Genomic DNA, 17,450 nt, shown 5'->3' with positions numbered 1-17,450 from the left:
CAGGAGATTGGTGTCAGTGACTGTGGGGTTGGTTGATATCAGACAGGAGATTGGTGTCGGTGACTGTGAAATCCCAATCTCCTTTCTGATATAAACCAACACCACAGTCACTGACACCAATCTCCTCCTGTCTGATATGAACCAATCCCACAGTCACTGACACGAATCTCCTCCTGTCTGATAGAAACCAACCCCACAGGCCCAGAAAGATTAAACTCAGTCCATTACTTTGACTGGACTTGTCTCCATTCCCGTGCCGAGGGGATTGCTGTACCAGATGGGAGGAGCAACATTTGGGTCTCTCGATTCTCCACCAATTCCCATTCCCCTTCTTTCTGGTGGATAATGGAGGTGCCACTGTGTGTAATGTGCAAGTCAGTAAGAATTGTCAGCGAGGATTAATCAGCACTTTCTAATTGGTGATGTTAAACAGTGGAACCTTTCAGAGACTGAATAATACCAAAGATTAATATAGGATTCAAGTAAAATGGATAATTTTATTGTTAATTAATTTCTGATGAGAGTTCCTGAATTAAGGGGAAAAATCACAGACAGCGGTTCTTAAAGGAACACTGCAGCCTCGAGAACACAATCAGCTATATATCCAGCATATTAAACTACAGCCAGTTATAGGGGTTATTAACATCAGCAGAAATAAAACCCAACTGTCAGAATGAACAAGGTTCAGTCCTGGATGTGATTAACAGAAGCAATAACAGCAGAATCCGACCCCTGCAGTCACATGTGAACTTGCTGGTGTGTCAGCAGGTGGGATGACTGAGTGAATCCCTTCACACACACGGAGCAGGTGAATGGCCTCTCCCTGGTGTGAACTCGCTGGTGTGTCAGCAGGTGAGATGACCGAGGGAATCCCTTCACACACACGGAGCAGGTGAACGGCCTCTCCCTGGTGTGAACTCGCTGGTGTGTCAGCAGGTGAGATGACTGAGTGAATCCCTTCACACACACGGAGCAGGTGAATGGCCTCTCCCTGGTGTGAACTCGCTGGTGTGTCAGCAGGTGAGATGACCGAGGGAATCCCTTCACACACACGGAGCAGGTGAACGGCCTCTCCCTGGTGTGAACTCGCTGGTGTGTCAGCAGGTGAGATGACCAAGAGAATCCCTTCACACACACGGAGCAGGTGAACGCCCTATTCCCAGTCTGAACTCACTGGGGTGCAATGAGGTTGGATGGACAGGTGAAATCCCAAGCTTATAACTGAGACCTTCCCTGGATACCAAGGGTGGGAGAGGCACTCTGGAAGGTATGGGGAGCTGGGACTTTTCCATGAGAGTAACTGAAGGTATGAGAACTGAAATAATCTAAAGTTAGAAAGTAGAAAAGGCCCCAAAATGGAACAGCCTGTAACAGGACATCAATTAGTCTCCTTTTATCTTGGAGACATCAAATATTGACACACTGTGTTATTTGAAATATCAAAATATTAAACTCCAACCCAGTTATAGGAGTTATTAACATCAGCAAAAGCGAACTCCAACTGTCAGAATGAACATGGTTCAGTCCTGGCTGTGATTAACAGCAGCATCCAACTTAGGCAGTAACGTGTGAACTCGCTGGTGTCTTAGCAGGTCGGATGACTGAGGGAAATTCTTCCCACACTCAGAGCAGGTGAACGGCCTCACCCCAGTGTGAACTCGTTGGTGTTTCAGCAGGTTGGATGACTGAGCGAATCCCTTCCCACACTCAGAGCAGGTGAACGGTCTCTCCCCAGTGTTAACTTGCTGGTGTTTCAGCAGGTGGGATGACTGAGTGAATCCCTTCCCACACTCAGAGCAGGTGAATGTCCTCTCCCCGGTGTGAACTTGCTGGTGTTTCAGCAGGTTGGATGAACAAGTGAATTCCTTCCCACACACTGAGCAGGTGAACGATCTCTCTCCAATGTGAACTCGTTGGTGTGTCAACAGATCCTTTGTGCTTTTAAAGCTCTTCTCAGTCAGAACATTTAAAAGGTCTCTTATCAGTGTGAACTCGCTGGTGTGTCAGGAGGGTTGATAAAGCAGTAAATCCCTTCCCACATTCAATGCAGGTGAACGGTCGCTCTCCAGTATGAACTCGCTGATGTGTATAGAGGCTGGATGACTGAGTGAATCCCTTCGCACACACGGTGCAGGTAAACGGCCTCTCCCCAGTGTGAGTGCGTCGATGAGTTTCCAGCTCAGATGGGTAATTGAATCCCTTCCCACAGTCCCCACATTTCCACGGTTTCTCCATGGTGCAGGTGTCCTTGTGTCTCTCCAGGTCGGAAGATCAGTTGAAGCCTCATCCACACACACAACATGTGTAGTTTCTCTCCGCTGTGAATGGGGTGATATTTTTCAGGCTGTGTAACTGGTTAAAGCTCTTTCCACAGTCAGTGCACTGGAAAACTCTCACTCGGGTGTGTGTGTCTCGGTGCCTTTCCAGTCACGCTGATGTTTGAAATCCTACCCCACAGACAAACATTTCTCCTTCCACATTCAGAGGCCGATGATATTCGGGTCCTGATGAATGGAGTGACTCTGTCAGATCTCGATGTGATGTTTGGTTTGAGTTTGCGGTGTGTAAATGCTGCCCTTCTCACAGCCTGTAAAAGGAGTTTACAAAAGCTATCACTGTGAGTCCAGGATAGAAATTGACAAGATTCTCTCCTCCTGGTTCCTGGCCAAGGGGGCCACGCATTCGCCCTGCTGCCCCCTGAGCCTCTCAAGATGGCGGCCGTTACCCCGGGCCTGTCACCGGGAGAAAGCCCCGCAGCTGCCGCCCCGCTCGGGGCAAACACCCGGCTCGGAGGCACTTGTTTGGGGCCTGAGGCCCACCCCGGGTGTTTATAAAGTCTCCCCGCCAGTTCTGTTGCTCCCCTGCACTCCGTCGCCTCCTCCCCGCTCCAGAATCTTCTCTCCACCTTCCGCCGCCATCACCCGACTGGCGGCACTGCGCACGCGTGGGACCCGTCCTGCACTGAGCCCTCCCCGTGCCTGCGCACACCGGGCCCTGCAGCATTGATAGGGCCTATTCTGGTGCGCGGAGTGTTCTGGGTAAAATCCGCCGCCATTTTACTCAAAGAATGTGGAGGAAAAGTGAGTGGAATAGCTGAGGTCAGAGATACCTTTGGAGTAGGGAACAGGAGGAGGATGAGCGGTGTGGCACAGAGCTCGAGAATCTACTAAACGGAGTGGCTTGCTGAACAGGGTGGTAAGGAGAATTTGGTGAGAATGGGAATTGGATGCTGAGGGGGAAGGAGGTGCTCAGTAATTTAAACCACAGAGCAACAGTAAATAATAAATAATCGCACTGGAGGACACAGAAAAAAGTGATGTTATAATCAACACACAGCAGAGCAAATTAACATGAGTATATCGGTAAGAATATCGATATCCCTTTGTGTGTTTAGTCTCTTTAGTGGTTAGTGTTAAGCTTGACTTAGTAAGAATTTATTAGTGCAAGTAACTGTAAGTCAAAGGAAAACAATGTAATTGATTAAATTCTAACTGCTTTTAAAGATGCTCATAACTGATAAATAGCGAAGTAATTAATCACAGTTCAAGAAGTAAACTACAGATAACAAAAAATAAATTCATTCATTCATTAATAAAGACCAGGCAGTGTGTGGGGATTGTAGTATGTGGGAGTTTGTGAACAACGAGACTGTCCCAGACTGCCACATCTGCAGCAAATGTCTCTGCCTCATGACATTCCTGCTCAGAGTCAGTGAGCTGGAGTCCAAGCTAAAGACACTCCGACATATAAGGGAGGAGCAGGAATTACTGGATAATTTACTTGAGTACAGTCACACACCAGAAGAGAGCACAGGTGCAGGAAGGGGAGAGTGTGACTGTCAGTCAGCCGGGTAAGGGGAATGTAGGAGAAGTAGTGAAGGAAGTCCAGCAGACACTGCTCCTGTCCAACAGGTACAAAGTACTCAATACCAGTGAGGATAAGGAGAAAGACTGGGAAGGACAGCTAGAATGCTGCCCAAGGCACCATGGAACAGAAGGCTGTCCAAGGGGTGGAGGAGCAGAGTGGAAACATTGTTGTATAGGGGATTCTATAATTAGAAGGATAGATGGTAGTCTTTACAGTCAGGATCAAGAGTCCCGAAGGGTGTGTTGCCTTTCTGTTGTCAGGGTAAGGGACACCTCAAAATGGCTGGAAATGAATCTGGACACCAAATCCAGGGATCACTTACATTGTGACACCAAATCCAGGGACCACTTACACTGAGGCTATAAATGGAAATCAGAGAGCCTCAGTATGGAGAATGGTCATGGTGGTGAAACCTGCTCTAGTGAGGGCGAAAGGTGGGTAATGGATGAAGATATGATGGTGGAATCAGATGGTGACAGGTTACTTTCAGAAGCCATTTTCAGGCAGGCTGATGATTGGGATGTAACCAGCCCAACACCTGGATCCGCCTGTTCTTGTCCCCAAATCCCAAAGTGTATGTATTTTTCTGTGAGAACTGTAGAGATGTGAAAGAAAGGAAAAAATCAGGCTCCAGCCAGAAAGAATGTTCCTTGAATGAACAATTCATGAGGCTGTTCCGCGACTTGTCTGTGTGAGGTTGAAAAACATGAAATGAAAAAAGATGCATCCAGTGACACCTGTGTTGTTAATAATGGTTTCTAACCCTAATCACTAACTCCTAAGTCTAACCTCAAATTGACAACCCCCAACCACTAGCCCCAATCATAACCAATAACTACTAGCCCCAACCACTAACCCCAAGCCTAACCAATAACCACTAGCCCCAACCACTAACCCCAATCCTAACCAATAACCACTGGCCCCAACCACTAACCCCAATCCTAACCAATAACCACTAGCCCCAACCACTAACCCCAATCCTAACCAGGAGCCACTAACCCCAACCACTAACTCCAATCCTAATCAATAACCACAAGCCCCAACCATGAACCCCAATCCTAACCAATAAACTGCTAATACAATAACTGGAAAACTGCTAATATAACACCCTTATTTAAAAAGGGCAGTAGACAGAAGGCTGGAAACTATAGACCGGTTAGCCTAACATCTGTGGTAGGTAAAATTTTGGAGTCCATTATTAAGGAGACAGTAACAGGACATTTGGATAATCATAAGTTAATAGGACAAAGTCAGCACAGTTTTATGAAGGGGAAGTCATGTTTGACAAATTTGCTGGAGTTTTTGAGGAAGTAACATATAGGGTGGATAAAGGGGAACCAGTGGACGTAGTGTATTTAGACTTCCAAAAGGCATTTGACAAGGTGCCACACAAAAGATTATTGCTTAAGATAAAAAATCACGGGATTGGGGGTAATATTCTGGCATGGATAGAGGATTGGCTATCTAACAGAAGGCAGAGAGTTGGGATAAATGGTTCATTCTCAGAATGGCAATCAGTAACTAGTGGTGTTCCGCAGGGGTCAGTGTTGGGTCCCCAACTCTTTACAATCTATATTAATGATTTGGAGGAGGGGACCGAGTGTAACATATCAAAGTTTGCAGATGATACAAAGATGGGAGGGAAAGTAGTGAGTGAGGAGGACATAAAAAACCTGCAAGGGGACATAGACAGGCTAAGTAAGTGGGCAGAGATTTGGCAGATGGAATACAATACTGGAAAGGGTGAGGTTATGCACTTTGGCAGGAAAAATCATAGAGCAAGTTATTATCTTAATGGCAAGAAACTGGAAAGTACTGAAGTACAAAGGGATCTGGGGGTCCTGGTGCACGAAACTCAAAAGGTTAGTATGCAGGTGCAGCAAGTGATTAAGAAGGCCAATGGAATGTTGGCTTGCATTGCTAGGGGGATAGAATATAAAAATAGGGAGGTATTGCTTCAGTTGTACAAGGTATTGGTGAGACCGCACCTGGAATACTGCATACAGTTTTGGTGTCCATACTTAAGAAAAGACATACTTGCTCTCGAGTCAGTACAAAGAAGGTTCACTCGGGACTCTACTCATTGGAGTTCAGAAGAATGAGAGGCGATCTTATTGAAACATATAAGATTGTGAAGGGGTTGGATCGGGTGGATGCGGGGAGGATGTTCCCGATGATGGGTGAAACTAGAACTAGGGGGCATAGTCTTAGAATAAGGGGCTGCTCTTTCAAAACTGAGATGAGGAGGAACTACTTCACTCAGAGGGTGGTAGGTCCATGGAATATGCTGCCCCAAAAAGCTGTAGAAGCTACATCATTACATAAATTTAAAACAGAAATAGACAGTTTCCTAGAAGTAAAGGGAATTAAGGATTATGGGGAGCGGGCAGGAATTTGGACATGAGTCTAGGTTCGGATCGGACATGGCCCTGTGGGTAGCGGAGCGGGCCCAGGGCCGTGTTGCCTGATCCTGCTCCTATTTCGTGTGTCTAATTCTGTTAGATTCAGGAAATGGTTCTGTGATAGTAGATTGGCGGTTAGGATCAGATCAGCCATGATCTTATTGAATGGCGGAGCAGGCTCGAGGGGCCGATTGGCCTACTCCTGCTCCTATTTCTTATGTTCTTATGTTCTAACCACTAGCCCCAACCACTAACCACAATCCTAACCAATAACCACTAGCCCCAACCACTAACCCCAATCCTAACCAATAACCACTAGCCCCAACCACTAACCCCAATCCTAACCAATTACCACTAGCCCCAACCACTAACCCCAATCCTAACCAATTACCACTAGCCCCAACCACTAACCCCAATCCTAACCAATAACCACTAGCCCCAACCCCTGATCCCAATCCTAACCAATAACCACTAGCCCCAACCACTAACCCCACTCCTAACCAATAACCACCAGCCACAAACACTAACCCCTAAGCCCACACCTTAACCCCAGCCCCTAACAAAGGATCATTGACAGGGATCAATGGAGGAGCTAAAGACCTGATAAAGGAAGTATTTGAAACAATTATCTCGATTAAAGAAATAGTGCAAGGTATGTTAGTAACAAGAAATTAAATCAACTAGACCATCAAGCTCAGAAATTACTATTACAAAGATCAGAACCTTTCAAAGGTTATCACGTGCAGTACGTGTGGAGGAGTTTTACTAACTCGAATCCACAAAGGGCAATACAGATACAGATAATAACAGATTTCAAAACTTATGCAAGATATTTCTATAAAGCTATGGTTCAAAGGAATTGCAGCTGAGTGTACTCTTTAGTGCTAACAAATAAACTGTAGCTTAACTTAAAACATTAAAGGAAACTTAATAATTAAATTAACATTTCATTACCTGTGGTGATAAGCACTCCAGTCCCTGCGGTGTGCAGATGAGTTTACTCTTTTGTAGGGACCATAAACAAATAAACTGTAACTTAAAAAACCATTAAATGAAACTTAACAAATTAAATTAAAATTCTGTTGGCCGGGGTGATGATGCACTCCAGTCCCCGCAGCGCCCACCGGTCACGGAAGGCATCAAGCACGCCAGCAGACACCGCGTGCTCCATCTCCAGGGCCACCAGAAGAGAGGCAGGCAGTCGGGCCGAACGACCCCCTCGACCGCCCGCTGCCTGGACCAGTTGATGGCAGATGAGTGTAAGTGAGGCACTACAGTTCATTCTATGACACCCACAAGTTGTGTACTCAAACCGGGCAAGCTTGGGGTTTGATGTGGTGGAAGGCGAACGAGATGAGAATGGAAATAATCTAGAGTAAGAAAAGGCCCAAAAATTAAACAGTCTGGAACAGAACATCAATTCGTCTTCTCTTATCATGGAGGAATCAAATATTTGACACACTGTGTGTTTGAAACAAACTGATTTATTCACTGAAATAACAAGAGAAAATGCTGGAAATACTCAGCAGGCCAGGCAGCATCCGTGGAGAGAGAAACAGAGTTAACGTTTCAGGTCTGGAACCCTTCATCAGAACTGGAAAAAGCTGGAGATGTAACAGATATTACTAAGGTAAGAGGCAGGAAAGTTGTCCTGGGTGGATCTGAAACACGAAGGGTGGAAGTTCAGTTGGAATCCACCTGGAATAAGTCGGAACCGGAGACAGTTGCTGAGGAAAGAGATGTGACTGTGAAACCGAGTCTTGGAAAATGTTGCAAATGGGGATGGCAAAATCATACAGCATGAAAAATGGGAGTAGGGGTTAAAGTTTGAAATTGTTGAACTCAATGTTGAGTCCAGAAGCCTATAAAGTGCCTAATCGAAAGATGAGGTGCTGTTCCTCGAGCTTTATTTATTCACTATTTATACAGAATATTAATCTCCAGCACAGATGCAGGGGTTGTTAAGATCAGCAGAAACAAACCATAACTACTAGAATGAACATGGTTCAGTCCTCAATCCGATCACAGTAAATCATGTTCCATTCACTAATCTGGTCTTTCAATGGGGGCTTTTACCCAGCATTCCCCGCGGTGGAGCACGTGCCGCACCCAGACTACAAGAGCCCAGTGCGCAGGCGCGGGAGGGTCCGGTATATTGAGCATGCGCAGTGCGTTACTGGAGATGGACGGAGGGGAACAGAAGCCGGGAGATGGTGCAGCGGGTAAGAATCGCGATGGAGGGGAGTAATGGACCGGTAGGTGGGTGGAGAGACTTGATAAACAACTTGTGCAGGAGGCAAGCCCTGAATAATAACCTGAAGATCCCGTGTTTGCAGTTGTGGGGATTTCTTCCCCTTACAGGCCCAGGAAACAGCAGCCATCTTTGTAAAGGAGGGCGTACAGTTTCAGTACGACATCACCCTATGCGCGAGACAAAGAGCCTTGTGTCCAATAAGGGGAATAAAGGCCCACAGCCGCCCCGGGCCCTGAACAAGGGACTGGAGAAACTCGCTGCCCTGCGGATCAGACAATCAGCCGGCGCTAGTCCCGCCCCTCGGGCTCCCCGATTGGTTGGAGGACCCGCCGCCGGCTCGCTCCACCAGCCCCGCCCCGCTCGCTCCCTATTGGGCAGAAGCTCCCGTCAATCAGGCCGTGGATCCGGATCACGTGTTCCCGAGGCGATCACGTGCTCAATCTAACTGACGCCGCTCAGCCCGGGGCCTCGCGGACTCTCAGGTTTTTCTATTTCACTTTATTCTCTCCCGATCCACCCCTCCCCCCCACCCCGCGCGATTCTCCACCGAATCGGAGCGGAGAAAACTCACTTTCCGTCACCGATCGCGACTCTGTAACCGACACCAAGGCCTTTCCCCGGAATGTCCCGCGCCGACTCCGTCCGACAGGATCCGAATGCGCAGGCGCAGCTCCGAGTGGGGGAGGGGGTTTGGTGTCCTCTGGGCATGCGCGGTTATTACTCTTGGTGACCGGGAGGGGCCGCTGTGCCGGAGTCGGCATAAACTGCCGCTCCGTGTGCGCATGCGCGGACTCTCGTCTGTCAATCAACCAACCGCCAGAAGAGGTCGCTGGTGAGACCAGTGAAGAAAGCAAAACTTGCATTTATATAGCGCCTTTCACCACCACCGGACGTCCCAAACCACTTTACAGTCAATGAAGTGTAGTCACTGTTATAATGTAAACATAGAAGATAGGAGCAGGAGTAGGCCATTCGGCCCCTCGAGCCGGCTCCACCATTCAATGAGATCATGGCTGATCATCCAAATTCAGTACCCTGTCCCTGCTTTCTACCCATATCCCTTGATCCCTTTAGCCTTAAGAAATATATCCAACTCCTTCTTGAATATATTTAATGAATTGGCCTCTACAGCCTTCTGTGGTAGAGAATTCCACAGGTTCACCACTCTCTGGGTGAAGAAATTCCTCCTCATTTCTGTTCTAAATGGCTTACCCCTTATCCTTAGACTGTGACCTCTGGTGCTGGTGTAGGAACCGCAGAAGTCAATAAGCGCACAGCAAGCTCCCACAAACAGCAATGTGATAATGACCAGATAATCTATCTTTTTGTTATGTTAATTGAGGGATAAACATTGACTAGGACTCCAGGGATAATTCCCCTGCTCTTCCCACATTACAACAGTGACTACACTCCAAAGGTGCTTCATTGGCTGTAAAGCACTTCAAGACATCTGCTGGTCATGAAAGGCACTATATAAATGCAAGCCTGTCTTTCTCGAAATAGTGTCATGGGATCTTATACATCCACCTGAGAGAGCAGACAGGGCCTCAGTTTACCATCTCATCCAAAAGACGGCACCTCCGACTGTGTCGCTCTCCCTCAGCACTGCACTGGAGTGTCAGCCTAGATTTCTATGTTCAAGTCTCTGGAGTGGAACTTGAACCACAACTTTCTGACTCAGAGGTGAGAGTGCTACCAACTGAGCCACTGGCTGACACTAACGAACAAGCAGTTCTGACGAAAAGTCATCGACCTGAAACGTTAACTCTGTTTCTCTCTCCACAGATGCTGCCTGACCTGCTGAGTATTTCCAGCAGTTTCTGTTTTTATTGAAGAAACGAGGGAGTGATTGCTGACAGGAAGAATGTTGGGTCGTCCTGCGCATGCGCACCTCCCTCCGGCTGAGGCGAAACACCGACTTGCCCCCACCTGAGCCGTGCACACGTACCAGATGTTGCGGCTCCGCATGCCGCCCAATGTTCCAACCGTGGGGTTTTGTGCGCTGAGCATGCGCATTGTGGAGCGATCGGGCCGGGCGATTGTGGAGCAGGAGGGAGAGCGCGGGGGCCATGAGCACATGCGCGGGACTCAGTCAAAAGAGCGCTTTCTGGAGCGCTGGGGCTTGTGGGTATTACAGCCGCCATTACTGCTGATCCTTTCAACCAACCTGTGCAGCAGCTAGGGCCTGAAAATCAGCTTCACTGCCCCTAGGGTCGGAAAGGGGAAAATTAAACAACAGTTTGCCTCTGATCCTTTTCTGAACTCAATTTGCAGGGTTATAGAAGTGGAGCAGTTACAGGCGGGAAGCTCAGACCCAACATCATGTCAAGATCTGACAGAGTCGCTCGATTCATCCGGACCTGAATATCATCGGCCTTTGCACATGGAAGGAGAAAGCAGCGATCGCAGCGATGACAAACCGCGCACGTGTTCGGTGTGTGGACGCGGATTCAGCCGATCGCCTGACCTGGTGAGACACGTGCACCGCCACACCGGAGAGAAACCGGGTAAAGGTGGGGACGGCAGGAAGGGATTCAGTTCCCCGTCTGCATTGGAAGTTCAACGGCGCAGTCACACCAGGGACTGTCCATTCACCTGCTCCGTGTGTGGAAAGGGATTTGTTCATTCATCCCAACTGCAAACACACCAGCGAGTTCACACTGATGAGAGATCATTTCAATGTTCTGACTGTGGGAAGAGCTTTAAAAGCCCCGGGGAACTGAAGAAACACCAGCGAGTTCACACTGATGTGAGACCCTTTAACTGTCCTGACTGTGGGAAGAGCTTTAAAAGCCCCCAGTATCTGGAGAAACACCAGCGAGCTCACACTGATGAGAGACCATTCACCTGCTCCATGTATGGGAAGGGATTCGCTCGGCCCTCCAACCTGCTGGCACACCAGCGAGTTCACACTGACGAGAAACCATTTCAGTGTTCTGACTGTGGGAAGAGCTTTAAAAGCCCCCAGGAGCTGAAGGGACACTGGCTCCTACACACTGGGGAGAGACCGTTCACCTGCTCCGTGTGTGGGAAGGGATTCGCTCAGTCCTCCAACCTGCTGAAACACCAGCGAGTTCACACTGATGAGAGACCATTTAACTGTTCTGACTGTGGGAAGAGCTTTAAAAGCCCCCGGGAGCTCAAGCAACACCAGCGAGTTCACACTGGTGAGAGGCCGTTCACCTGCTCTGTGTGTGGGAAGGGATTCACTCAGTCATCCACCCTCCTGTCACACCAGCTTGTTCACACTGACGAGAGACCCTTTAAATGTTCTGACTGTGGGAAGAGCTTTAAAAGCTCGAAGAGCCTTAAGGGACACCAGCATCTTCACACTGATCATCGAATCTAACAGCACAGAAGGAGGTGATTCGGCCCATCGTGACTGTGCCGGCTCTTTGAAAGAGCTGTCCAATTTAGTCCCAAACCCCAGCTTTATCCCCAGAACTCTGCAAACTAGTCCTCTACAAGTACATGTCCAATTTCACTAAGAATATCTCAACACTGGACAAACAGGGGGCTCTAGGGGGGGAGGAACTAAATACGATTAAAATCACTAAGGAAGTGGTACTTGGTAAAATAATGGGACTCAAGGCGGATAAATCCCCTGGACCTGATGGCTTGCATCCTAGGGTCTTGAGGGAAGTGGCGGTAGGGATTGTGGATGCATTGGTAATAATTTTCCAAAACTCCCTGGACTCAGCAAAGGTCCCAGCAGATAGGAAAACTGCTAATGTAACACCCTTATTTAAAAGGGTAGTAGGCAGAAGGCTGGAAACTATAGACCTGTTAGCCTAACATCTGTGGTTGGTAAAATGTTAGAGTCCATTATTAAGGAGACAGTAACGGGACATTTGGATAAACATAATTTAATAGGACAAACTCAGCATGGTTTCATGAAGGGGAAGTCATGTTTGACAAATTTGCTTGAGTTTTTTGAGGAAGTAACATACAGGGTGGATAAAGGGGAACCAGTGGATGTCGTGTATTTAGACTTCCAAAAGGCATTTGACAAGGTGCCACACAAAAGATTATTGCTCAAGATAAAAAATCACGGGATTGGGGGTAATATTCTGGTGTGGGTGGAGGATTGGCTATCTAACAGAAAGCAGAGAGTTGGGGTAAATGGTTCATTCTCAGATTGGCAACCAGTAACTAGTGGTGTTCCGCAGGGGTCAGTGCTGGGTCCCCAACTCTTTACAATCTATATTAACGATTTGGAGGAGGGGACCGAGTGTAACATATCAAAGTTTGCAGATGATACAAAGATGGGACGGAAAGTAGTGAGTGAGGAGGACATAAAAAACCTGCAAAGGGACATAGACAGGCTAAGTAAGTGGGCAGAGATTTGGCAGATGGAATACAATACTGGAAAGTGTGAGGTTATGCACTTTGGCAGGAAAAATCATAGAGCAAGTTATTATCTTTAATGGCAAGAAACTGGAAAGTACTGTAGTACAAAGGGATCTGGGGGTCCTGGTGCACAAAACTCAAAAAGTTAGTATGCAGGTGCAGCAAGTGATCAAGAAGGCCAATGGAATGTTGGCTTTTATTGCTAGGGGGATGGAATATAAAAACAGGGAGGTATTGCTGCAGTTGTACAAGGTATTGGTGAGACCGCACCTGGAATACTGCATACAGTTTTGGTGTCCATACTTAAGAAAAGACATACTTGCTCTCGAGTCAGTACAAAGAAGGTTCACTCGGTTAATCCCGGGGATGAGGGGATGGTCATATGAGGAGAGGTTGAGTAGATTGGGACTCTACTCATTGGAGTTCAGAAGAATGAGAGGCGATCTTATTGAAACATATAAGATTGTGAAGGTGTGGTGTATGTAACCTGTTCCACCTTAAGAGAACTTAAGCCTGTTCCACCTTAAGAGATGTACTACTTTCTCTGGCTGCTGTATACGTAATACCGGTGGTGACCACCGGTATATAAGCACTGTGCAGTAACATTGTATTTAGTGTAGTCCTGACCTCCAACCAGTAAAGACCTGTTGAACTTTAATCTTGTAGTCTGTGTTAGTAATTACAACTAGAACACACAGACTTAACAGTGGCGACGAGTCCGATTCTTACCCTGCGGCAGTTTATATCCACGGCGGCTTCGTCCACAGAACGGACGTCGAAGAGAGGCTTCCACCCTCATCACCCTGCTGGAAGACACGTCGCGCGGCAGACATCAAGAAACCAGAATGCAGAAGACATCCTGAACTCGAAGCCTCCATCAGCGGCTGTCAGCTATCTTCTTTCTACCTCGGTGGTGGGTAAGCCGGGCAGCGACGCGACCAGAAAGTCGGCCGCGTTGGCTGTACAGACGGGGAGAGAAGACGGAGGAATAAGGGCGGTGAGATCGATCGCGACCGGAGATAAGGGCCGGGCCGCATTCGGGCCAAAAGGCGCAGCGCGGTGACATCGATCGTGGCTGGTGATAAGGGCCGGGCCACATTCGGGCTAAAAAGGCGCAGCGTCTGGGGCAACTGAAGGCGCGAGAGCCGCGGTGAAGCGGAGACAGCGTCGGGGGATGGGTGAAGACCGCCAAGCGCGGGAAAACCGCCATTTTGTAGGCGGAGGACGAAGACAAGAGCGGGAAGCTGCCATCTTGGATAAAACTAAAAATAAATTAAATTGCAACGATGCCTAAACATGGGAACATTAATACCTTTGATAGCGACATCAAAGATTGGGCCATATATGTAGAACGCATACAAAATTATTGTAAAGCAAATAAAATCCCAGATGAAGAGAAAGCACTAACATTATTAAACTTAATGGGTGCAAAGACATACGGGCAATTGAAACACCTTTTATCACCAGATGAACCGGCGGATAAGGCGTTCGAGGGGATTGTTACTGTCCTGAAAAATCATCTAAACCCCACGCCGCTGATGCTAGCGGAATGATTTAAATTTTACAGCAGAAGGCAGCTGAAGGATGAAAGCAATGCTGAATATTTAATGGAATTGCGTAAGCTAGCAAAGTACTGTCAGTTTGGAACGAGACTGACAGAGGCGCTACGAGATAAATTTGTGTGTGGTTTATTAAAAGAAGATACACAAAAGCGACTGCTCGAGGAGAATGAGCTGACGCTTGAGAAAGCGGTCACTATGGCAGCAGCACACGAAGCCGCAGCAAGAGGCACGGCAGTAATGCAGCTACGGTCACCGGAACTCAGTACAAATAAATTGGGTTTGAGTACTGTAAAATGTTATCGTTGTGGAAAGACAACGCACGATCAGAACCAGTGTTGGTTTAAAAACCAAGAATGCAGAACGTGTGGCAGGCTTGGCCACATAGCTAAAGTATGCCGGTCAGGAAAGAAGACCAGCAACAAAAAGTCACCACAAGGAAAATACATAAAGGTACACAAGGTGACAAAGAACAGTTCGACCGAACAGAAGTCAGATTCAGACGCTAGCAGTAATGAACTGGGTAGCTTAAGAGTACACAACATTGTTAAGGATGCAGATCTCCAGATAATTTGGGTCACCCTTCAGATAGCAGGAGTCCAAGTAAAGATGGAATTGGACACTGGATCGGCATTGACGGTCATGAATAAGAAAGATTACAAAAGGTTATTCCAACATATTCCCCTACGGGATACGGAGATTATATTGAAAACATACACGGGGCAAAGAGTGTACCCCATCAGAAAGATAGAGGTAAAAGTGGTCCACAAGGGCGAAGAAAGCCAAGTAATGGACTTATATGTGCTACCTGAAGGAGGTCCACCACTACTGGGACGGGAGTGGATTAGGAAAATGAATATGGACTGGCACTCCTTGAAGGCACTAACGGTAGATTCCGGGGAAACAGATGTCAAACCTAAACGATTGTCCAAAATATTGGATGATGCGAAAGAGGTGTTCCAGCAAGGACTGGGAACACTGAGAGGAATTACGGCAAACATCAAGATTGATGAACATGCACACCCAAATTTTTTTAAAGCCAGACCGGTACCCTATGCAATACGACCTACTGTAGAAGCGGAACTGGAAGCGCTAGAACGTTCAGGTGTACTGTCTAAGGTAGATTGGAGTGAGTGGGCTACGCCCATTGTTCCCGTTATGAAACGTCCTTCGAGCAACAAGCCAGGAGAACCAGGGAAGGTTCGCATCTGTGGAGATTTCAAAATCACCGTTAATCCGGTGCTTCACACGGTGCAGTATCCGCTTCCGTGGATTGAGGATATTTTTGCTTCGTTGTCTGGTGGGAAACACTTCACCAAGATAGACCTGGCGCAGGCGTACTTGCAGATGGAGGTTGAAGAAGAGTCACGCCAATACCTCACGATCAACACGCATCGAGGTTTGTACCGGTACAATAGGTTGGTTTTTGGAGTGGCATCGGCTCCAGCAATTTGGCAGAGGGCCATGGAGCAGGTATTACAGGGAATTCCAGGCACACAATGTTACCTGGACGATATTCTGATTACAGGTGATGGTGATGAAGAACACCTCGCAAACTTGGAACTGGTGCTCAACAGACTGAAAGAGTATGGACTTAGAGTTAATCGGCAGAAATGTGAGTTCTTCCAGAAGCGGATCTCGTACTGTGGTCATGTCATTGACCGGGAGGGGCTTCATAAGTCTCCTGACAAGATAAAGGCAGTTGTAAAGGCTCCCGCTCCGGATAATGTCTCTCAGTTGAGGTCATTTCTAGGATTGATTAACAGAAGGGGGTTGATATACCTATCAATTCAGTTCATGAAAAGCGACGAGTTAAGTTAGTAACTATAGGTTTTTATTGGCTAAATAACAGAGCCCACCCTCGTGGGTGATCGGATCCAACAAGGAGGAATACCAGCCAGTCGACCACCTTTATACCTGGGCAAGCAGGCGGAGCCATGGGCGGAGTCAGCTGTGGTCAGCCCAGGTATAACAGCGTGGCAAGAGGTAACCTTGTGCAGTGATACAACAGTGTAAACAGTGATAACCATAGTGTAACGATATAAACAGTGATAACCATAGTGTAACAATAGTGAATGATAAAAGTGGTTTACCACAGGGGTACCATGGGAATGGAGCGTAAACTGTAAGAAGGCATTTCGCAAAAGCAAAGAATTGATCACCTCAGAGGAAGTGTTGGCTCACTTCAACCTGACACTGCCTATTCGGTTGGCTTGTGATGCTTCTCCATATGGTATTGGGGCAGTACTCTCACACAAGTTGCCAAATGGCACGGAAAGGCCAGTCGCGTTTGCATCCAGATCATTGACCTCCGCTGAGCGCAACTATGCGCAGATCGATAGGGAGGCTCTCAGCCTTGTATGGGGAGTGAAGAAGTTTAATCATTACCTGCAGGGCCAAAAATTCACACTTCTGACAGACCATCAGCCGTTGGTATCCATTTTTAACCCTAAGAAGGGTGTTTCAGTGATGACAGCACAGCGTCTCCAGAGATGGTCCCTTTTCCTAGGGGCACATCAATATCAAATAGAATTCAAAGGTACGAAACAGCATGGCAATGCTGATGGCCTGTCGCGCCTGCCACTACCTGAAGAAGAAGAAACGACGAAAGTTGACCCTGTTGAGTTATTTCATTCGACCATCATCGAGTGTTTACCAGTCACCAATGCAAGTATTGAAAGAGAAACCAGGAACGACCCGACACTGTCCAGAGTCTACGAGGTGACAGTGAAAGGATGGCCAACACGTGGTGATCCTCTGTTACCGGCATTCTCGGCAAGGCGAGACCAGCTGTCCGTCTGCCATGGTACTTTGATGTACGGGACAAGAGTGATTATTCCTCCCAAGTTAAGGGAAAGAGTTCTAAAAGAACTGCATGAAGGTCATCTGGGGGGAGTTAAGATGAAAAGTCTTGCTAGGGCTTATGTATGGTGGCCGGGTATTGACCAACAGATAGAGGAGTTGACGAAAAGCTGCACTGGGTGCCAAAAAGTGCAAAATGCACCTCCGATCGCACCA

The 17,450-nt window shown here is 47.6% G+C and overlaps 2 protein-coding genes across 2 annotated transcripts in view; one reads left to right on the top strand and one right to left on the bottom strand.

The window, feature by feature from the left end:
• Positions 1–2,242, bottom strand: part of LOC147118879 (uncharacterized) — a 112,869-nt gene extending 110,627 nt beyond the window's left edge. The window contains 3 exon segments of the mRNA XM_085983988.1: positions 745–1,153; positions 1,555–1,829; positions 1,993–2,242. Of these exon segments, the coding sequence (XP_085840114.1) occupies positions 745–1,153; positions 1,555–1,829; positions 1,993–2,235 (927 nt within the window). The 5' untranslated portion in view covers positions 2,236–2,242.
• A 2,012-nt stretch (positions 2,243–4,254) lies between these two features.
• LOC147118878 (uncharacterized) overlaps positions 4,255–17,450 on the top strand; it is a 50,069-nt gene continuing 36,873 nt past the window's right edge. Inside the window, exons 1-2 of the mRNA XM_085983987.1 lie at positions 4,255–4,301; positions 11,095–11,801. Coding sequence (XP_085840113.1) covers positions 4,255–4,301; positions 11,095–11,801 — 754 coding nt within the window. The remainder of the gene's footprint in view (positions 4,302–11,094; positions 11,802–17,450) is intronic.

Source organism: Somniosus microcephalus, chromosome 4, assembly GCF_052327205.1.
Source record: "Somniosus microcephalus isolate GS21.2 chromosome 4, FLI_Smic_1.0, whole genome shotgun sequence".
NCBI lineage: Eukaryota > Metazoa > Chordata > Chondrichthyes > Squaliformes > Somniosidae > Somniosus > Somniosus microcephalus.
This window is presented reverse-complemented; position numbering and strand designations above follow the sequence as displayed.